Genomic DNA, 23,358 nt, shown 5'->3' on the forward strand with positions numbered 1-23,358 from the left:
CCACAATCAATGCCCATGGAAGCAACAGTCAAGAAATAAAATGACATATTGCAGTGGGCAAACTTGCTGCAAGACCTCTTTAAAGTGCTAAAAGACAAAGACATCACTTTGAGGATTAAGGTCCTCCTGACCCAAGCCATGGTACTTTCAATTGCCTCTCACACATGTCAAAGCTGGACAATGGATAAGAAAGACTGAAGAATTGATGCCTATGAATCGTGGTATTGGCAAGAATATTGAATATACACCATGGACTTCCAGAACGAAAAATCTGTCTTGGAAGAAGTACAGCCAGAATTCTCCTTAGAAGCGAGGATGGCGAGACTTCGTCTCACATACTTTGGACATGTTATCAGGAAGGACCAGTCCCTGGAGAAGGATATTATGCTTGGCAAAGTAGAGAGTCAGCAAAAAATAGGAAGACCCTCAACAAGATAGATTGACACAGTGGCTGCAACAATGGGCTCAAACATAGCAACGATAGTGAGGATGGCACAGGACCAGGCTGTGTTTCATTCTGTTGTACATAGGGGTCACTATGAGTTGGGATTCACTCAATGGCTCTTAACAACAACAACGACAAAAAGAAGCAGATGGCCAGTAGCCAGCATCCTCTAGGCTGTCCCTGTCTGCTCAAAGACAGATGCTCTCCAAGTGAATGTTAATTAGTGATGTTAAACTACAGCTGCAACAATTTCCAGTGGTTTATGAAACACATTCACATATTTTATCTTATTTAATTTTCCTAACAGCCCCGTCAAATGTTTTCATTTTCATATTATGCATGAGAAAACTCAGATTCAGACAGGTTAAACCACTCTCCCAAATTTATGAATCCAGTAAGTACCAGCATCCACAAGCCCAGTTCTCTTAAGGAAGTTCATTAGTCTTTCTACCACTTCTCAGAAGCCTGTAAAAATTCAGAAAGTGCCAAGTTGACTTTGAATTTTAATTTTTTAAAAAGTAAACAGGTAATATGTAAATATATTTTGTTGTTAAAAAAAATTTCAAATAATATGAAAAGGCTAAAATACTGCTTCCCGCTTCATCCTCACTTATCCAACTCTGCCTGCCCAGTGGTAACCTCTGCTAACAGTTGGTGTGCTTTCTCTCAGAGCTTTGCAGTTATGTGTGTGTGTGTGTGTGTGTATACATAAAATGTCATTTTTCTTTGTATATGATGTATGTTTTCTAACATAAATCTGATCTTATTATACGTATTTTTCTGTAACTTAGTTTTTTTCACTTAGCTGTATGTTTAACACCTCTCTGTGCCAATGCTTTTAGACCTATCTTGTTCTCTTTAGGGAAACCCTGGTGGTGTAGCGGTTAAGTGCTATGGCTGCTAACCAAAGGGTCGGCAGTTCGAATCCGCCAGGCGCTCCTTGGAAACTCTATGGGGCAGTTCTACTCTGTCCTATAGGGTCGCTATGAGTCGGACTTGATGGCACTGGGTTTGGTTTGGTTCTCTTTAACTGCTATAGAGAATTTTAAAGTTATTTTAGGCGATTCTGCCTGTAGTTTATTTATAGTGGAAAACAGACTTTTTTTAAAGTGCGTTGATGTACCTGGTGGATGTTTTGTTGCTGATTTCAATGAAGGGAGAGCCAGTGCTATAAGAAGAAATGACATATGTGATCCAGACCCTTCGGGTATTTTTCTAAATTATTAATTCAATCTCCCAAACCAGGTGGCACTCAGCAGAAAGGAGAAAACGTCAGTCTCCGACACCCTTGTTTGGGTCCCAGGGAGAAGGCCAGACAGGTTCCCCAGGACTCCCGCAGCTGCCCCAGAGAGGACCAGTGTCATGCAGAGTCAGAGAACCACAGTGCCCCACTTAACACCGGAGCGCGCCTCGTGCTCCAGCACATGCAGGCCCTGCTGGTCAAGCGGTTCCATCATGCCACGAGGAGCCACAAGGACTTCCTGGCGCAGGTCTCACTGTGGGTCTTTGCTGTGCTCTCAAGTTGCTCCTTGCCTGAGCCTGTGGTGCCCTCTCCTGGCGTTTCCATCCTCTCCTGGGCCTTCTCCTGCACAGGGGGTTCCAACGCAGCCACCAGCAGTCTCCTTGGATTCTGTCAGGACTCTTGTTTCCTCCTCGCCAAGCCTTTATTTTGATTCTTAGTAACACAAAGCTTCTTTGTATGTGTTAGACCTCACCAAGCAGAGAAAATAGAATAACAGTAAATGTGTTAATATTATTGTTTTGATTTTTACAGTGAAGGGTAAAGTCATGTTTTCATTCATTTTTGCAATGCCCTGCATGTCAAGGTCATTGTCCTCTTTTTTATTTTGATGTTTTTCATTAAAAAAAAAACTCTAGGCCAGAGAACAGTAACATGACTTATTCTCTGAACTGCCCTTTAACCTCTGGCTGAACATTGGCCTACATTCAGATTCCTCACCAGTCACCGGAACATTCCATTTTCTTCTACATCGCCTGCCCATGCAATTTTTGTACACACCATTTCCTCTGCCTATAACGTTCCCCAGAAACCAGACCTTGTCTACCTGGGCCTGGTTATGAAGCTATAGATAAGTGTTTAAAAGAATGTGTGTGTGTGTGTGTGTGTGTGTGTGTGTTTAATGTCTCACATATCACAGCCCGTTTCCACATTTATTTTCCCACAGATTGTTCTTCCAGCCACTTTTGTGTTATTGGCTCTGATGCTTTCCATCGTCGTCCCTCCTTTTGGTGAATACCCCGCTTTGACCCTTCACCCCTGGATGTACGGGCAGCAGTACACCTTCTTCAGGTGCTCAGACTTGTCCCCAGAGGTCATCAGGCACCTTCTGGGCTGTGGGGCTCCTGGGTCACACAGTGCTCAGTAGGGCCCTGACCATCCCACTTCCCTGGGACATTCACCGGGATGGTAGGGGTCCTTGGCTGCCCTCAGAAAGGAAGCTAATGCCACTACCTGGAAAGGTGATCCCAAGTGGACAACCAGCATTGTTTGGGGAGGGGGTTAAGGAAAGAGGAAGTAGAATTCAGGTGAGTGGATTGAAGCTACGCCTTAAGGAGGCACAGACATGATATGCCATTGGATTACTGGGTGTGGCCGGAGACCTACCAGAATCCCAGGAGAGCCATAACCATTCCAAGGCAGTGTTCTGTCTGCAGCCACAGCACTGAACCTCATGCCTGGGATGCGATAACCCTTCGATAAATGCTTGTTGAGGTGCATATTGACCCCTTTTGTCCACTCTCAGTAAGCTTTTCTCTCTCTGTCTAGCACGGATGAGCCTGGCAGTGAGCGGCTCGCGGTCCTTGCAGACGTCCTTCTGAACAAGCCAGGCTTTGGCAACCGCTGCCTGAAGGAAGGGTGGCTCCCGTAAGTCCCCACACACTCCAGCCCTCACACCAACAGCTCCCCTGGGATCCCCTGGAACGGCAGGGCTGGAGAGGGCCCAACACAGCCCTGCTTTGTATTACATGAATCACTTCCATATTTCTGACCAGCTCTCAACCAGCCTCTCCTTCAACACTCCTAGAAAACCTCTGCATTGAACAGCCCTATATTTCTATATTTCTCAATATAGAAAGCCTATATTGAGCTGACATGTGCTTTCCATAGCTTACTTCAAAAGAGTTTGAACAGGGGAGGGAGGGAGATGGGAGGCTGTGCTATTGTATAATTGGGGCTAGAATGGCGTTAATGACAAATACGGCAAAGTCTCAATTATTGTTATAAGTTTAGAGAAGGGAGTTAGCAAAACCAAACCAAACCCAGCGCTATCAAGTTGATTCCAACTCATAGCGACCCTATAGGACAGAGTAGAACTGCCCCATAGAGTTTCCAAGGAGTACCTGGAGGATTCGAACTGCCAGCCCTTTGGGTAGCAGCTGTAGCACTTAACCACTACGCCGCTAGGGTTTCCAAGGGAGTTAAAGAGGACGGTTAAAGTCCACTAGGGATCCTAACGATGCAATGTAGTTTTAACTTCTCATCCAATCTTTTTCAGAGCTATTGATAAGGACCAGAATAGACCAATTTCAGATTCCTCTCTTATTTACTGTGTGTCTCAATAGCCAAGCCTCTAGAAGAAAAAAAAGAAGAGAGAGAAAAGAGTTCACAAACTAGATCATTATTCCCCAGCCCTCACCTAGTCAATCCACAAAATCCTAGTCTTGATTTTTCTTGAGCAGAAACTAACCTCCAAGAATATAAGAAGAAAATTCAGGGGTCTGATGAGGAGAAAAGGCTAAGAAAGAGAGAGCTAGACACTATTCCTCATTTCTATAGATTTGGCCAACTTTGGTCAACTGATTGTGAGATATTTTCTTCCACTAGGGAGTATCCCTGCGGCAATTCAACCCCCTGGCGGGCCCCCTCTGTGTCTCCGAACGTCTCCCATCTGCTTCAGAACCAGAAATGGACACCAGACGACCCCTCACCTTCCTGCAAGTGCAGCACCAGAGAGAAGCTCACCATGCTCCCCGAATGCCCAGAGGGTGCTGGGGGGCTTCCTCCCCCTCAGGTACCTCCAACCCCACCTCCAGGGAGCCTGTTGTTGTTGTTGTTAGTCATCGTTCAGTTGATTCTAACTCATGGTGACCCCATGCATGCAAAGTAGAACTGCTCTCCAGAGGGTTTTCAAGGCTGTGAGCTTTCGGAAGCAGATCACCGGGCCTGTCTTCCAAGGTACCTCTGGGTGGGTTTGAATCACCAACCTTTAGGCTAGTAGTTAAATGCAACCACCCAGGGACTCCTGGGAAACTCAAGGGAGCCCCAAATCTGTATGAGACAGCAGGGATTTGGGGAAAAAAATAATGCCTCCAGAGTCTCTAGCTAACTAATATTTTAAACTAACAATTGAATGAGGGACTGATGTAGGTTCCCTAGGGCCCTCAGAGAAGCTTCCCAGAGGGCCTCACTGCTGCCACGTGGAAGTCACTGACCAAGCTTCATTTTCCATCAAACACTGCCTATTCAATGTGATAAGAAAATATTTCAAAAGTATCTGAGTAATACATGTTTATCATAGAAAAATTAGAAAATAAACATAAGTCAGAAGAAAAACATATCATCACTTGGAAACAACCACCAATAATATTCAATTTTTATCTGTTCAAATAGGATGATATTCGAAATACCATTTTGCAACCTGCTATCTTCTCTTAATAATATATCACGAACATATTTCCATGTCAATAATATATATCAACACCACCCTTTTTAATGCCTACATGCTATTCCACTGTTTGAATTTACTTTCACTTATTTAACTAATCTCCCATTGTTGGATATTTAGATTTCCAGTTTTTCACCGTTATAAACAATGCTGTGATGTACAAACACGTAGCAGTTTGTTGTTGTTGTGACCTGCCCCCGGAGTCAGCTCCTGACTTGTGGCGACCTCATGCACAAAGGGATTAAGCCATCATGATCCATAGGATTCTCATTGACTGATGTCTCCCAAGTAGGTTGCCAAGCCTTTCTTCCTAGTCTTAGTCTGGAAGCTCAGCTGAAACGTATTCAGCATCATAGCAACACAAAAGCCTCAACTGACAAATGGGTGTTGGCTGCTCTTGAAGTGCATTGGCTGAATTGAACCCAGATCTACATGGAAGGCAAAAATTCAACCTCTGAACCACTACTATCCACCCCCCATTACGCATTTACACACTTATTAACAGCCTTAGTTGAGAAGGTTGACATTTGCTGTGTGCCTAACTTACACACAGCCAGCAACTTATCTTTTGCAGAGACATCAACAGTCTTGGCTCTGGACGGCATCCTTTCTTGGGAATTCTGTGTTGTTGTTGTTAGGTGCCGTCGAGTCGGTTCCGACTCATAGCAACCCTATGCACAACAGAACGAAACACTGTCCGGTCTGCGCCATTCTTATAATCATTGTTATGCTTGAGCTCCCTGTTGCAGCCACTGTGTCAATCCACCTCTTTGAGGGTCTTCCTCTTTTCCGCTGACCCTGTACTTTGCCAAGCATGATGTCCTCCTCCAGGGTCTGACCCCTCCTGACAACACGTCCAAAGTATGTAAGATACAGTCTCGCCGTCCTTGCTTCTACGGAGCATTCTGGTTTGTTCATTCTTCTGGCAGTCCATGGTATAGTCAATATTCTTTGCCAGCACCACAAGTCAAAGGCATCAATTCTTCTTCAGTCTTCCTTATTCATTGTCCAGCTTTCACATGCACGTAATGCGATTGAAAATACCATGGCTTGGGTCAGGCGCACCTTAGTCTTCAAGGTGACATCTTTGCTTTTTAACACTTTAAAGATTTACCCAATGCACTGCGTCTTTTGATTTCTTGACTGCTGCTTCCATGGCTGTTGATTGTGGATCCAAGTAAAATGAAATCCTTGACAATGTCAATCTTTTCTCCATTTATCATGATGTTGCTCATTGGTCCAGTTGTGAGGATTTTTGTTTTCTTTATGTTGAGGTGTAATCCATACTGAAGGCTGTGGTCTTTGATCTTCATTAGTAAGTGCTTCAAGTCCTCTTCACTTTCAGCAGGCAAGGTTGTGTCATCTGCATAACGCAGGCTGTTAATGAGTCTTCCTCCAATCCTGATGCCCCGTTCTTCTTCATATAGTCCAGCTTCTTGAATTATTTGCTCAGCATACAGATTGAATAGGTATGGTGGAAGAATTCTGTACTCCCACATATTTCACAGTGAGCCTTTCCTGGGGATTACAGAGACAGTGAAAGGGATCAGAGAAGTCTTACTTGGCCTTGGAGCTGTCAGTGGGCCTACCAGCTGATTAGGACAAAGCTGGGCACTAAGATGGCCCTCTAGAATGATTTGTCAATGAATAAATGATTCCCAAAGAGGCAGTGTGGTGTAGCAGGAAGAGCATGGGCACTGGAGCCAGAGAAGCACAGATTGGCTGCTTGGCCTCTCTGAGGCTTAATTTCCTCACCTATAAGTTGGGGATAATGGTACTTATTTCACAGCATTATTATGAGGATTCAGTCAAATAAAGTATGTAAAGAAATCGTATTAGTTAGAATTAGATGCAACTCAAGTGTTGACAATCCAAGCTAAAGAAGACACAATTTCTCCCTCATGTAAAAGTTTATGTGGGTGGTCCATGATGTTCTATTTTGTTGTTCCTCCATGCTAAGGTAAGGAGGCCTCAATTTTTTTATCCAAGATGGCAGCATCTACTTTGCGGGCAGCAGAATGAAAGAAAGGGTGAAGAAAAACAGAAGGCAAAGTGCAGAAATGTGCTATCTTTTAAAGAAGATTTCCAGAACCTACCACAGAGCACTTGCCCTTATTATCATTGGCCAGAACCTGGCTTCGAGGGAGACTGGGAACTACAGTCTTTATTCTGGGTGGCCTTGTACCCAAAAAAAAGTCTGTTACTACAGCAGAAGGAAAGAGCAGAAAATGGGGGACAACTAATGCTGGCTTGTAAATGATTCTGTTTGTGAGCCTCCAATCTTTCTATTTTATACCCAAAAATCATATATCTTTGTATTTCTCAAACAACACATTTTCTCCTCGTACTGGTCTCTGTAGCCCGAAAGGAAGCCTTGCATCTCTTCAGTTTGTAATCAAGAGCTAAGGCCCTGTGGCTGCCTCTATTCAAATCCATCAAGTATCAGGACTTTTGAGGCTTGTGACACTGTACCTGAAGTTCTTAACTGGGGGAGGTGGCAAGTCTAGCTACATGGTGATTCATTTCCTAAATGCTATGTTCATGAAACTTGAAGGCTGCCTGTCTAGCTTAGAAAGGTCAGTCATTGTTCCTGGGGGAAAAAGTTAATAAGCTACTACAGCCAAAGTCCTGGAAAAAGTCAAAACAGTTCCTGTTATTTTCTTTCACTCCTGCCTTTCCTCACTCTTATCCATGCCTCTCTTTGGTGCAAAATAAAGTGTTGTGCATTGAGATAGGAGCTGCTCCATCTCACACACATTCCTATTTATACCCATTTATCCCACTCCCTCAAACACACTTCCATCCAGCCTGAGATAAGTCCAGAGGGTATGGGCTTGGTACTCAGGCAGTAAATTGTCCTCATTTGGAAAATGAAGGTGGGGGGTGCTATTGTCTCTAGGGCCCCTTTGTGCTCTAATAGTCTTTGAATGGTAGTAGGGCCTGAATTGGAAGTGTTTGATCCCTGAGTTATAGTATACATGGAGATAAAGCTATAAAAGTATTTTATTGACAAATGTTTTAGAAAAAAAAAATGATAATAAACTGTCCCAAACTTCAGCAACTGTTCCAGCCTGGATTCTGCTGGCAGAGCTTGGCAGTTCCCCCAGGTGCCATTTTCAGGTCGAGGAGCAGGATGAGAGACTGAGACAAGTAGGAATTATGGAGACCAGCAGTCCAAGGTCCACTACTTACAAGCTCTGTAACCAGTGCAAGCTGGTTAACCTTTCTGAGCCTCACTTTCTCTATCTGTAAATTAAAGTAACAATTCCTCTTTCATAAGGATGTTAGGATTAAATAAGATGATGCATTTAGAACATTTAATATAGTGCTGGGCACACAGTAGGCATTCAATAAATGCTAGTTCTTCTAGTGTAAGAGAGAGAAACAAGGTGAAGAAAGTGAAAAGAAGAGGGAAAATAAAATGGAAAAAGGGAGGGGAAAATATGGTACGAAATTAAAAGAATGGTGTGTGATGATGGTGGTTTAAAGCCACCAAAAATTCTCTCAGCTCCTTCAGGTTGGCAAATCCATCAAGCATCACGACTCTTGAGGCTTGCCAGAGTCAGTGCTCTTTTGACAAGATTAATGACTGGAATACAAGTCAGCTAATACCAGAAACAGAACCCTCGTGGCACAGCGGTTAAGTGCTCGGCTGCTAACCAAAAGATTGGCAGTTCAAATCCACCACCCACTCCTTGGAAACCCTATGGGGCCGTTCTACTCTGTCCTATAGGGTCGCTACGAGTTGGAATTGGCAGTGAGTCAGTTTAATATCAGAAACTAACATTAAAACCCAGAAAAAAAAAAAAAAAAAATCTGGTCTTAAATCGATGGCACTAGGTTTGTTTTTTTTTTTTTAAGTAATAGTGCCACCTGGTGGCCAAACTAATGGACTTCTGAATTCTCCAAAGTCTTTTGTTTACTAGCTTCCAGTGCTAGATGGGAACCCTGGTGGCCCAGCCCTAGTGGAGCAACGGTTGAGCACTAGTGGAAAGGCTGGCAGTTCGAACCCAGCCAGAGGCACCTTGGAAGACAGGCCTGGCAACCTACTTGCAAAAGGTGACAGCCTTAAAAACCCTATGGAACAGTTCTACTCCGCACACATAGGGTCACCATGAGTCAGACTTGACTCGATGGCAGCTAACAACACTAGGTGGTGGAAAGGTTAACATACTAATCAAAAGGTTGGAGGTTCAAGACTACCTGGGGCACCTTGGAAGAAAAGCCTGGTGATCTACTTTTGAAAAACCAGCCACTGAAAACCCTATGGAGCGCAATTCTATTCTTACACACATGGGGTCACCTTGAGTTGGAATCAACTCAATGGCAGCAGTCCTGGATGTATTTTGAAAGTGACTGGTAAATTGTAAAGCATTGTTGGAATTCTTCCATCCGTGTCACGAATATATTTATTGTGTATCAGCTACATGCTGGGTACTAGTCTGGGTGCTGGGAACACAACAGCAAACAAGTCAGGGAAGGCCCCTGCCCTCACAGAGCTTATATTATGCAGGGGTAACAGATAAAAACAAGTAAACAGATCCATCTGAAAGAAAATTTCAGGTGGAGATGAGTTCTGCGAAAATTATAAAATCGTGTGAAGTAATAGCAAGCAACTGGAAATAGAAAATACCTCTCTAAGGAGTAGAATTTGGATGAGACTTGAATGATAAGGAGTTAGCCTCTCGAGGCTCTCCTGGTGGGGTATTCCAGTCAGAGCTAACTGCAGGTGCAAGGCTAAAGCTAGAATGAGAGGTGCCATTTGAGAGACAGAGGAGGATGGGGTGGGGAGAGGGGAGCGAGGGAACGGTGAAGTAAGGCTGAGGGATGAAGGGAGGGGAAGACTGAGGGAGAGAGAAGAGAAGATAAGGGGAAGGTAGAGAGTAAGGGAGGGGTGGGGGTAAGGGTGGCAGTGAGGGGAGGGTGGGGAAGGGAGAATAGTAGGGAAGGGAAGAGTGAGGGGAGGGGAGCATGAGGGGAGAGTAGCTTCAGGTGAGCTCAGAGAAGGAGGCAGGGCCAGATCATTGGGCCTAATACCCACGCCCATTGCCCCATACCCATTGCCGTAGAGTTGATTAGGACTCATAGCGACCCTGTAGGGCAGAGTAGAAATACCCCATAGGGTTTCCAAAGCTGTAATCTTTACAGAAGCAGACTGCCACATCTTTCTCCCACGGAGATCTGGTGGGTTTGAACCTTTCGATTAGCAGCCATGTGCTTAACGACTGCACCACCAGGACTCCTTGGGGGCCTAATAGGCCTTGGCAATAAGTTTGGGTTTGATCTAGGGTTTATTGCAGTGTTTCAAACAAGGTGTCTGGGGCGTTCTGATTTACATTTTTAAAGCTCAGTCTGGCTGCTTATTGGAGAATGGATTGTGGTGGGCCAGGAGTGGAACCAGGAAACCAGTTTGGGAGATTTTGTAGAGGTCTAGGTAAGATAGATGGTGGTGGCTGGGCTAAGGTAGTAGTAGCTGAAATGGAGTGAGGTGAATAGATTGGAGATTTATTTTGGAATCTGAGCCATCCTATGTTGTGGGCGGATTGGAGAAAAGAGAGCGAACAAAGACGACCCCTGCATCACTAGGGAGATGCCAGTGCTTTATTCAGTGTTTTCCAAACTACTGGGTCTATAAATAATTTTGGAGATGGTTTCTCAAAATGCAAGTCCTCAAATTCCAAAGTAGTTAACGTGAGCGTCTCATTGCCGCAGAGAACACAGCGCAGCACTGAAATTCTCCAAGACCTCACCAATAGAAACATCTCTGACTTCTTGGTAAAGACGTATCCTGCTCTTATAAGAAGCAGGTAAGAAGACACCCTTTCATACTTTTCATCCTGGTTCCCTGTAGAAAACATTGACTAAGGACAGGAGATAATTCAGTCTCATGATTTACCTATGACCAGGGCAGTGGACTTTTTTGTTTTAGTTTGAGGGCTTCATCCAACAGAAAAAGCAATTGAGTGATATGAAAGTATTTAAGATTAATTTTGTTTGTTGTTTAAGGCAAGCAGTCTAAAGTTTAACCCATGCACTATTAAAAGCAAAAGCAGAAAGCACAGGATTCACTCAATAATGCAGCCTCACATTTAACTAGTTAAGGAAGAGACAGTTTGGAAGGAGAGGAAGAGTAAAGGGGAAAAGGAAGAGGAAGAAGAAAAAACCATGAGGGAAACATAAGAAGCAAAAAGGAGAAAGGAAAAACTTAAACAGGGAACAAGATAGAAAAGAGGAGTGAGATAGTGTCCCAGTGTGCCCAGGGGCCCGGTTAATTACTCTTGTCACACTCTAACTGTAAATTGTCATCTATTATTACTGCCCATTAAAATTCCAAATGGACCAGAGTTTATTACTAGCGTCTAGGGGTGGGGAAAGAGGGAGGGAGGGAGAAAAAGGGGGCTCCAAGTTTCTGTTAAAGGTGATGGAGAAGTTTGGAAACTTTGGTGGTGATGGTAATGATGGTTATACAACATGGTGAACATAATTAATGTAGCTGAGTTGTACATGTAAGAAAAGTCAAAATGGCAAATGTTTTCTATATATACATATATAATACATGTATTATATATTTATATATACATGTGCATGTATACACATATATTTATCACTGCTGCTGAGTCAATTTCAACACCTAGTGACCCTACAGGACAGAGAAGAACTGCCCTATAGGATTTCCAAGACTGTAAATCTTTACTGGAGGAGATTGCCACATCTTTTTCCCTCAGAGCATTGAGAATGTAACCACTGAACCACCAGAGCTCCATATATATATATACACACACACACACACACACACTACATTATTGTGCTTAGGAGCTGTCAACTCATAGTGACCCCAGGTGACAAAGTAGAACTGCCCCATAGGGTTTTCTAGGCTCTAATCTTTCTTTATAGGAGCAGATCACCAGGTCTTTCTCCCACAGAGCTGCTGGGTGGGTTGGAACCGCCAGCCCTCAGTTAGCAGCCAAGCATTTAACCATTGTGCCATCAGGGCTCATTTTACGCTTAAAGAAAAAAAACAAACCTGTTGCTGTCAAGTCAATTCTGATTCATAGCGACCCTACAGGACAGAGTAGAATGGCCCCATAGAGTTTCCAAGGAGCAGCTGGTGGATTTGAAATGCTGACCTTTTGGTTAGCAGCCAAGCTCTTAACCACTGTGCCTCCAGGGCTCCCCTTTTATACATACTACGATTTAAAAAAAAAAAAAAAGATCTGTTGAACTCTCCTGTAAGCACCTACTGTACTACTTTCCTCTTCAGCTGTTCTTATCAAGCCCCACCCCTGAAGGGACCAACTTCAGTAGCCTCCTATCAGAGCAAGTGGCTTGACAACAGTATGCTCCCAAGAGGGGCTTGTAAGGAACGGTGACCCAGTCCCCACATGCTCTGGGGCTTTAAAATAAAACATACTGTCTAATGTTAACAGTGCCTTCTGTTGCTTCCCCTACCAGAGCCCTAAAAAGGGATAAAATGAGCCCATTAACTGGAACACGATACAGATGGTGAAAGCAACTGCTGAGAAGGCAGTGCCAAGTCGCCAGTTAGCCAAACAGAATATCACCCAAGCATAAAAGTAAAATAAAATGCCATGCATAAAAATAAAAGCAGAGCACATAGAGTTTGCTCAATAATTCTGCAAAGGTACGGCCATCCCAAACTTCTCAGCTGCAAATTTGCAATATGTAATTTTGGATTTTGTGCTTGATGATTGACAACAGCGAGAGGGCAGGCTTGAACTCTGGAGTCTACAGTTGGTGTCTTCTCACTTCTAATCTTGTAATTTTATTCCCCTCCCCCCCTCCATTGGTTGGAAGTCAGTCTTTAACTTGGGGCTGTACCTTCAGACCTTCCCCCAAGTGTTATTAGAGCCTCCTTAGCAGAGGGTGGACGAGGGGAGAGCAGCAGCCTTCACTCCACACAGGTATGGTGACTACCATGTTTTCTGGGTCCACTTGGGACCCATTGGTCTAAAATATGCCCTGACAACATTCTAGAAAATCCAACATACATGATAGACTTGGAGAGTCAATGGTGGAAATATCCATCCTTTTTCCACATGTGTATTCCACTCAGCACCTAGGCTAGGAGATTCCCACATTACTTGATATCAGGAAATGCAGAAACACCCCGGAAGACTGACACTACCAGAGATCGTTAGAGAAGGAAACTAACACTGCTGCTGTCCTCGTGGTATTCATTGTATGATTTTATCTCGGCTTTCAGCTTAAAGAGCAAGTTCTGGGTCAACGAACAGAGGTAAGAAAGTATTTTTATAAAAATTCAGATCTCAGATTGATCCAAGATAGCTGCACATAAATAAGCCACAACTCAAAGTCATGTGGACGGGCTGTTCTGTATGTGCCCAGGAATTCACAAGCCATGTCCTGAAGTATGGGTGGACAGGGACACCCTAATTCAGGAAATGCTCAGTGGTACATCTCTGGAGGACATTAGTGGGAGATGGTATTCCCTGAAAAAAAGTTCCTGAGTTCACCCCAAGGGAGGTTCTAAAACCTCCCAGCATATACAGTTTAGAATGCTCCCATGAGGGGTCTCATGACCTAAGCCCTAGGCACTCCCTGGCTAATTCCTTAAAGGCTCCTGGGGTCTTTCTCAGCTCCAGACTCACCACCTTCCTGAGGCATACTGGAGGCTTAAGTGGTTCCAGAGGTTTGGAGATTCCCAAAGGGTATTCTAAGAGTGGCCTAGCCCCTAAGGCTCCCTCAGGAACTGGCCTTCAGAATGGATATAGAGCTGAAATTGACTTTATGTCCTGGCCATATTCTAGACCATAAAAGACCCCCCTAAGTGAAATGGGTTTTCAGTGAAATCACTCCTGGGAAGGAACTGTAGAGCTTCAGCTTAAGCAGAAAGGTGACACAATTTGAGGCAATGAGAAATAAAGATGTTCTCCCTTGCTTTGCCTAATATGCAAATTAACTTTGTTCTGTTGAGGAGTTGGACTTTTGTGCTGCCACTGAAGGGTTTTAAACTGGATATCTGTGTCTTACCAAGATCACTTTAGACTTCCAGAGCATTGTGGAAGATCCGTGAGGGGGAAAGGCCCAAGGTTAGGATCCCAGTTGAGAAGCTAGAGCAAGAGTCAAGGCAGGAGGTGCTGACCACCTGCCGAGACCAGGGGTGGGGTTGAGAGGCACTGAGAAGGATGGCAGGACTTGGTCTAGATTAGATGTGAAGGTGAGTCAAATGATGCCAGAAGTACCACAAAGTACAGAGGTAGCACAGCAAAGGAGTCATTGGTTGGGGTGGAGGGAGGTAGTCAGGGAAGACTTCAAAGAGATGATGACATACGAAAAATGAGTTGGAATTGGCCAGATGCTAAAGAAAGCAAAAGGCACCTGAGGGAAGCTAGCAGCCCTGCAAAGGCAGAGGGACATGAAGGCAACCTGGACCACCTGGAGTTCTGGAGGTGATTCATATGGCCAGAATATACCATTCAAGGAAAAGTGTGAGGAGGGATGAGATTGGAGAGACTGGCAGAGACCAGACTCAGAAGGGCCTTGCATAATGAGATGTGGAGTCTGAACTTCATCCTGGAGGCAACAAAGGAAGAATTAAAAGTTGATTTGCAAAGTGGAGCAGTATCTATCATTAGTCTAGATGATTCCCCCAAAAGTATACATATTCCTACAGAAACTGACAGAGTTACTGGTAGGAGCAAAGCACCCCAGATCTGGTTCATGGCACTGATCTGAGAATTTCTTGTTCCCTTGTCAGGTATGGAGGAATTTCCATTGGGGGAAAGCTTCCTGTTCTCCCCATCACTGGGGAAGCACTTGTTGGGTTTTTAAGTGACCTTGGCCGGATAATGAATGTGAGCGGGGTATGTAAACAGACTGGAGATTTGGGTAGGATTTTTGACTTGCTCAAGTGTCATGAAACATAAATCATGAGTGCTACAACAACAAAAAAAATCCCTCTTGCTTGTTTATTACGGTTTTATAGGGCCCTATCACCAGAGAGGCCGCTAAAGAAATGTCTGAATTCCTTAAGCTTCTAGAAACTGAAGACAACATTAAGGTACTTAACCCGAATAATCTGCCCTAGAGCTAAAAATTCACCTGAGCTGGTCATTTTATTTTTATTTTCCAGCTTAATTAAATTCCACCCCTCCTCTTGTTGGTATCTAGAGAGGAATGTCTTCCAGCTGCCAAGCCCTTCCTCCTTCTCACATTCTTTTTCCTGTGTAAACTTTTTCTTTAAACAGCTATTATTATTAGGGCCATATCTCAGGTGTCACAACACACCGCACACTAACAAAGTCACCTTCTCCACCTTCTCTTAGGTGTGGTTTAACAACAAAGGCTGGCACGCGATGGTCAGCTTTCTCAATGTGGCCCACAACGCCATCTTACGAAGCAGCCTGACTGAGGACAAGAACCCTGAGGAGTATGGAATCACTGTCATAAGTCAACCCCTGAACCTGACCAAAGAGCAGCTCTCAGAGATTACGGTGTAAGCCACCATGGTCCCCAATCTCTCAGCTTTCTCACCCCCTTTCTCCACTTTCTGGACACGCTGGGCTGGATGGCGATGTTGTTTAAACCCGTTGCCATCAAGTCAATTTCAACTCATACCAACCGTACGGAAGACAGAGTAGAACTGCCCCACAGGGTTTCCAAGGCTGTAATCTTTACAGAAGCAGACTGCCACATCTTTCTCCCATGGAGCGTCTGGTGGGTTCTAACTGCTGACCTCTTGGTTAGCAGCCAAGCACTTAAGCCATGTGGCACCAAGCTCCTTGAATGTTTATCAGGCACATATGAACTTAAGACGTTTGGTATGCAAACAATACTTTGTGTACCCAAATGCTTGGCCATCCTTTCTCCCCAGAGTTTATTTAGAAAGTAAGCTTGTATTTGGTTCCATTCTCTTTTGGCTCTTGATAACAAGCTGCTCCTGGAGCTTACACATATTTCTCCTTAACAGTATGCAAAATGAAGGCCAGAAACTAGGAAAGTTCAATAAATCTTTCATTTCCCTAGTAGTTAACTATCTTAGATTCCAGTAATTTCCCACGGATGGCCAAGCTTTGGAGATGTTTGACAGATTCTGGCCTTCCTTGGACTTAAGCTGTTACTTACTGGACAGCTTCAGGCAGTAAAAACATCAATCTTTGCATTTTGTAGAATATTTGCTATATTTGAGGCCTCTGTGGAAATGCCTTTGTTAACACGAACATCTTCTGGAAGGCTGTGGTTGTTAGCTGCCACCCTGTGGGCCCCCACTCATGGTGACCAGCACAACAAAATCAGACCATTGTGATCCACGGGGCTTTCGTTGGCTGATTTCTCCCAAGTAGACCGTCAGGCCTTTCTTCCTAGTCCATCTTAGTCTGGAAGCTCTGCTGAAATCTGTTCAGCGTCATAGTAACACGCTAGCCTCCGTGCACTAGTGATGGCTGTGCATGAAGTTATGGGCTAGGAATTGAACCTGGGTCTCTTGCATGGAAGGTGACAATTCTGCCACTGAACCATGCTGCCTCCCAGAAGGCATTTTACTATCCCCAGTATACTCTGATTGCTACTGAACATGTCCAGTGTCATCTGGTAAAACTTGGGCCTTGGCCCATTTGTGCCTTCTCTGGATACCCTTCAGGGTCCCCAAACTAAAACATAACAAAACAAAAAGCTTGAAACCTGTTGCCATCAAGTTGATTCCAACTCAAGTAACCCTGTAGGACAGACTAGAACTGCCCCATAGGGTTTCCAAGGAGCAGCTGATGGATTTGAATGTACTGACCTTCTGATTTGCAGCCGAGCTCTTAACAACTGCACCACCAGGGGTCCTTCAGGGCCCCAGAATGGGGACAAATAGTCTGTCCTAGTGTAGTTCTGACTCAGCCCAAGTTCCTGTCCTGCCAAGCCTTTTTTTTTTTTGAAATATGATTTTTTTGTGATTATAAAATAGTAAATGTTCATTAAGAATTTACTATCTATAACCCAACACAGTTTAGGGTGTTTCCTCTATACATTTTTTTTTTTTTAAACATAACTAGCTTTCTTATTCTTTATTAGTTTAAAAGTCACTTAATAGACAATAGACAATAGATAAATGATAACTTTAGTGAAGGGTAAGACAGCACACAAATACTGGGAAACCAGCACAACCTGTAAAAAGCAAAGTTATGGTAGCTCCACAGACACATCGAAACTCCCTGAGGGGCCAAATTGCTGGGCTGAGGGTTGTGGGGACCATGGTCTCAGGAAACATATAGCTCAATTGGTGTAACATAGTTCATAAAGAAAATATTCTACATTCTACTTTGGTGAATAGTGTCTGGGATCTCAAAAACCTATCAGCAGCCATCTAGGATACTCCACTGGTCTCACCCCTTCAGGAGCAAGGAAATATAAAGAAAACTAAAAACACAAGAGAAGGATTAGTCCAAACGACTAATGGACCACATCTACCATGACCTCCACCAGACTGCGTCCAGTATAACTAGATGGTGCCCAGCTACCACAGCTGACTGCTCTGACAGGGATCACAATAGAGGGTCCTGGACAGAGCTGGAGAAAAATGTAGAATGAAATTCTAACTCAAAAAGAAAGATCAGACTTGCTGGCCTGACAGAGACTGGAGAAACCCTGAGAGTATGGCCCGGGACACTTTCAGCTCAGTAATGAGATCACTGCTGAGGTTCACCCTTCAGCCAAAGATTGAAAAGGCTCAAGGAACAAAAGAACATTAAGGGGGCGCACCAGCCCTGGGCAGGGACTGGAATGCAGGAGGGAACAGGAAAGCTGGTAAAAGGGAACCCAGGGTTGAGAATGGAGAGTGTTGACATGTTGCAGGGTTATTAACCAATGTCATATAATAATGTGTCTACTAACTGATGAGAAACTAGTTTGTTCTGTAAACCTTCATCTAAAGTTCAATTAAAAAAAAAAAATTGCCAAGAAAAAAAAAAAGTTAAAGCCTAATAAAAATACACTACGTATGGTTCAGAACCAAACAAAGGCTGTTTAGTTATTTATTTTACATTTGCTCCACTTAGGAAGTGAGGAGAAACAGCTCCAAAGTTATTTTCAGTTAAAAATCCCCATATATTAGAAAGCACCTGAGAAAGCAGTGAAAATGGTCAAGGAAAAAAAAGGCTACTTGAAAAAGCTTTCTGAAGCGTGCTTGTTTTCTCTAGTGCCTTGGATTGTGTGAATGTCTTAAAAGGACATTAAAAAAATAATAATAATCCAACCTCTGAGTTCACGTTCAGGACAAGACATAATATTAGTGTCTTGTCCTTTGATGCAAACAAGAGGAAAAATTTATATTTGCTTAGTTTTGAACATTGAAAATACTTTTTTCTCTCTCTCTGCCATTAAAAGAATACTTTTTAAAAATCTGGCATTTGCTCATGTCCCACATGAATGAAAGGATGCAACTTAGAAAGCAGGGCCTTCCTGCCATTGTATTTTTTCTAATTAAAATTCGTACTATTAAACACAGTTGAGCACATCTGTACACACAGGACATACCGTCGTCACAGACCGGAAGCCCAAATCACGAGCACCGAGCACAGGCTGGCTTCGTAACATCATTATGATTCATCTGAAACTATGTTTCACAAAGATCTTGTCAAAAGCTGATCCTAATGGCCTATCAGAAATGTACAAACAGAAATTTATATCAAATTGTCCTCTCTCCCCATTTTTATTATGGGAATCTAGTAGCATTCTCAGTATACAGGCTCAGGACTTCAGAGATTTCCAGGTTGTAAAGATCGTAAAATATTACCAAAATAGAGTTTAAGAAAAAAGGTTAAGTGAAAAATATTTGAGTTACTAGGTAGGGGGTGGAAACCTTGGTGGCATAGTACTGCTAAGACTGCTAACCAAAAGGTCGGCAGTTTGAATCCACCAGCCGCTCCTTCGAAACCCTAGGGGGCAGTTCTGCTCTGTTCTGTAGGTCGCTGTGAGTCAGAATTGACTCAGTGGCAATGGGTTTGGTTTTTTGGTTTTAGGTGGGGGGTATTCCTGGGAATAATAATAAAGCATAATGACTGTATCAAAACAAAAGAAAGTATAGCTAGGAGTGTGAAAGGAGATAGAACTCCTGAGGTACAAGATGGAGCGTTTGATTTTGAACAAATCACATAAAAGCCTTGCTTTTTTTCCCTTAAGAACAGTTGGTACTCTTTACATGATAATCTCAGAGAAGTAAGCTCTCTCGTTAAATTTTTTTCTTAATATCCTGTTAAGTGAAGATCCCTGGGAGATAAACTTTACATGCTGGCTTCCCCAGTGCACTCCTAAGTACGAAGTTATCTAGAAATCTGATGGTGGGATTTTACTTCTTTAGACTTGATATTTTGCTTTACCTGGTTCATTGATCGTGCCTATGTGCTTCAGATCTCTGAAGTACTCATTGTAGTTTAAGGCATAACCCACTACAAATAAGTTTGTAGTCTCAAATCCAGCATACCAAACCCACTGCCATTGAGTCGATTCCAACTCTTAGCGACCCTATAGGACAGAGTAGAACTGCCCATAAAGTTTCCAAGGAGCACCTGGTGGACTCAAATTGCTAGCCTTTTGGTTTGCAGCTGTAGCACTTAACTACTACGCCACCAGGGTTTCCATCATGTTCAGGTTTAAAGCCATTCCTTCTAGATACTGTCTTCAACAACAAACCAACTACCTTAACCGTGTTGGGCAAGTATTTCTCGATGCTCCTGAGTAGAGCTTCCATGGTCCTCCCGGTCCCAACAACATCCTCAACAATGAGGACAGTCTTTCCAGTAAGTGTGGAGAGATCATTGCCTCCAATTATCTGCATCTCATCCATGGATCGGTCATTCCTGTAACTTTTTAGTCTGATGAAATCAACCTACATAGAGACAAATCTGTCTGGATTTTGGCTAATGTTCTTAAAGTGTTCTACAAGGTCAGCATGGAATTTGTAACCTCCTTTTAGCACACACAGACCATAATGTCACAGTATCCTACGTCTTTCATTATATCCTTAGCCAGCAGCTCAGTTCTGTCCACAATGATGCCATGAGGTACGAGGACATATTCCAAATTTCCATAATAGAGCTGTGGGTATGTGAATCAATTCAAGACATACCCTGGCCAACCAACCATAATCACGACCCCTCACCAGTAGTTTGGTGCCTCTTCACTGCTCCTGGCCATGTTTCTCCTGGGGAAAATGGGAAGGAACTCCTCTAAACATTTTTGCATGTCCTTCCAGTCATTTGTTCTATGCTTACCATGTGTGTGGATCCCACCGTTTGTAGTTTCATGTGGACAGTTACTCGCACACATGGTGCTTTTGCGGGAATTAGTCAAAGATGCTTCTTTCTCTAGGCAGGCACTGCCCCACACCAGGGGACAGGGCTTATATGTTGGATTTCAGCTCCTACTTGTTCCCTTCGCAGACCATCCTGTACTTGATCCAGGAAAGGGTGAATAAACCCAAGCTGCTACGTAACCTGCCTTTTCTCTTTTCACTTAATTTGTTTATTAATATTTTATTGTGTTTTCAGTGAAGTTTTACACAGCACTTTAGGTTCCCCTTCAACAATTTCTATGCAAATTGTTCAGTGACCTTGGTGACATTCTTCGCAATGCATGAACATTTTCAATATTTCCATTCTGGTTGTTCTGTTTCCATTAATCTTGTTTCCCTGCCCCCTTACATTCTCATCTTTGTTTTAAAGTAAATGTTGACCAATCTTCTCATTTAAACTTTCATTATGAACATTTTCCCATGTTGTGATGTATTTCTTGAAGATGTAATTTACCAAAATAAATTATTTATTTAAACAAAAGGAATGTATTTATAGGTCAAATGGCTGTCTACATGGAAAATTCAAGAGAATTTATAGAGAAATTATTGGAACTAATAAGAGCATTGAAGTATATATGGTTAATAAAAAATCTATTTTTTCAACAAATAATTAGAAAATAAAAAGAAAAAGGTTTCTAGAAATACTAACATGAAACAGAAAGGTAACCCACAAGTATCCACTTACTCACGACCTGGATTGAATTAGTGGAATGATATGCTTAGGCCAGGGAAGGGGATTCTGGGGTCATTATCTGGAGTCTGGTGAAGGCTTTGGCAGAGACCAACTCTGGATGTTTTCCTGCTTCTGCTTCTCCTTCCTCATATCTCACTCCCTGTGTCTTCTGGTTTCGCTGCAGTCTGACCACTTCGGTGGATGCCGTGGTTGCCATCTGCGTGATTTTTGCCATGTCCTTCGTCCCAGCCAGCTTTGTCCTTTATTTGATCCAGGAGAGGGTGAACAAAGCCAAGCACCTCCAGTTTGTCAGTGGGGTGAGTCCCACCACCTACTGGCTGACCAACTTCCTCTGGGACATCGTAAGTGTTAGCTGATGGCACCTCTCTCACTTCCGTGGGCCCAAAGTGGGCATTTGTGTCTGTCATGACTGAGGGGACACACCAGGTGGGGTTCTTACACTGCCAGTGCTGCTAGAAGGTGCTATGCTGAGGGCCTTTTGTGTCTGCAGTCCCTTGAACATCTTAGAAAGGCACGGAACTAGCAGCCCAGCACTGGAGAGGGATGTGCAATGCAGCTTAATACCCGCCAAGTGGGGGCTCTCGGTGTCCTGCCCCACAGAGGCTTCTGACCACTGAATGACCATTTCACTGTGGAGCATGAGGCTGGCCTTCTCAGGAGTAGTCTGGAGCTGAGGGGGCACTACTGAGGGGTCCTTCACACCACCTCCTTTTCTAAAATCCTGCCTTGCTTCCAAATGGGTCAGGGTGGAATTCCCTAGTAGTAGGGTTGCCAGATAAATATAAGACGCCCAGTTAAATTTGAATTTCAGATAACGATGAATCATTTACTTCTAGTGTAAGTATATCCCACTCCAAATATTATAAGTGACTTACTTATACTAAAAAATGATTCGTTGTTTATCTGCAATTCAAATTTAAGTGGACATCCTACATGTTTTTATTTGCTAAACCTGGCAGCTCTACATAGTAGTTTTATTTTGCTTTCCCAGAGTAACCAGATCTTCACTATAACAGAATCTTAAATGTTTAGGGTAAATGACGGAATCAGCATTTAGTAAATAACAATAGACTACCCCCTCTTTCACAACCAGGGTTGGAGGGGGGTGGTCAAGATGAGGCACTTTATGACAGGCCACAGGGTCAAAATGAACCAGTAGGAAAGGCCTAATTATAATGTACCAGGAATCATTACAACACAAATCCCAGTCTATTCTGGGCATCTTGGGTAATAAGATCCCTTGTTTCATTGTATTATTCTAAGACCAACGTCAGCCTCCACTTCTTGTGAGAAGACATATCAACTGATGGAGACCAGCACCAACAGCCTACTCCACTATGGCTTTCTATAATGATGGTGAATATTAGGATTCCTGAAGACACATTTTTTTTTTTTATCTTACTCAACTCACTATGCAACCATCACTTAACAACACAAAACCCAGAAATTATTAGTAGCAGCTAAATTCTTCCCCCTCTCTACTATCTGTATGCAAAACATTCATGAACACATGGGACGGGGGTCAGAACAGTCAAGCCTTACTTTGGACTTGACCATAACTTCCTGGCCTTGTGCTTTTAGCATGAGAGGAGCTAGGCTCACCTGCACTGAAAAGCTACCTATTAAAGTGCTGATTTATTTTATTTTATTATTTTTTAAAAGACTAGGAGTAGAATTTACACTGGGGGCCGACTGCTAAGTGTGTCTGATGACAGACAGAGATCCCAAGGATAGCTATGTGACTAGAAAGAGAAAGTAGGTATCTAGGGTAGAAGCTGATATTTGTAGACACTTGGCAGAGTCCTGGTGGCATAGTGGTTAAGAGCTCGGCTGCTAACCAAAAGGTCAGCAGTTCGAATCCACCAGCCACTCCTTGGAAACCCTAAGGGGCACTTCTACTCTGTCTAATAGTGTCTCTATGAGTCAGAATCAGTGGCAATAGGCCTCAATGGGCAGATACTTGGCTGCCAAATGAAGGGTTAGCAGACTAAAGATTCCCTGAGCAGGAGGGTAAAAGGTGGGGTAGGAGGTATATAAGTTAGAGGACTAAGGTCTGGATTACCATATGTTAACTACACAAGAACTGCTTAGACAAATAGAGTCAGAATCCCAGACCACAAGCCCTGAAGGAGGCTGGTCCCAACCCATCATTTTGCAGGGGAGGAAAGGGAGAGCCTAAGAGGCTGTGAGTTTGCCCTTCTCTTCTCTTTTCAAG

The 23,358-nt window shown here is 43.4% G+C and overlaps 2 protein-coding genes across 2 annotated transcripts in view; one reads left to right on the plus strand and one right to left on the minus strand.

Annotated features, from left to right (window-relative positions):
- Nucleotides 1-23,358, plus strand: part of ABCA4 (ATP binding cassette subfamily A member 4) — a 176,256-nt gene that overhangs the window by 124,708 nt on the left and 28,190 nt on the right. The window contains exons 27-36 of the mRNA XM_049879742.1: nt 1,691-1,935; nt 2,632-2,756; nt 3,234-3,332; nt 4,293-4,479; nt 10,846-10,940; nt 13,358-13,390; nt 14,873-14,978; nt 15,101-15,175; nt 15,441-15,610; nt 21,307-21,484. Of these exons, the coding sequence (XP_049735699.1) occupies nt 1,691-1,935; nt 2,632-2,756; nt 3,234-3,332; nt 4,293-4,479; nt 10,846-10,940; nt 13,358-13,390; nt 14,873-14,978; nt 15,101-15,175; nt 15,441-15,610; nt 21,307-21,484 (1,313 nt within the window). The remainder of the gene's footprint in view (nt 1-1,690; nt 1,936-2,631; nt 2,757-3,233; nt 3,333-4,292; nt 4,480-10,845; nt 10,941-13,357; nt 13,391-14,872; nt 14,979-15,100; nt 15,176-15,440; nt 15,611-21,306; nt 21,485-23,358) is intronic.
- PRTFDC1 (phosphoribosyl transferase domain containing 1) lies at nt 19,453-20,301 on the minus strand. The gene is given in 3 exon segments (XM_049879754.1): nt 19,453-19,579; nt 19,743-20,082; nt 20,085-20,301. Coding segments are annotated over 3 exon segments (675 nt in total). The 5' UTR covers nt 20,293-20,301.

This window comes from Elephas maximus, chromosome 3 (genome assembly GCF_024166365.1).
Source record: "Elephas maximus indicus isolate mEleMax1 chromosome 3, mEleMax1 primary haplotype, whole genome shotgun sequence".
Taxonomy (NCBI): domain Eukaryota; kingdom Metazoa; phylum Chordata; class Mammalia; order Proboscidea; family Elephantidae; genus Elephas; species Elephas maximus.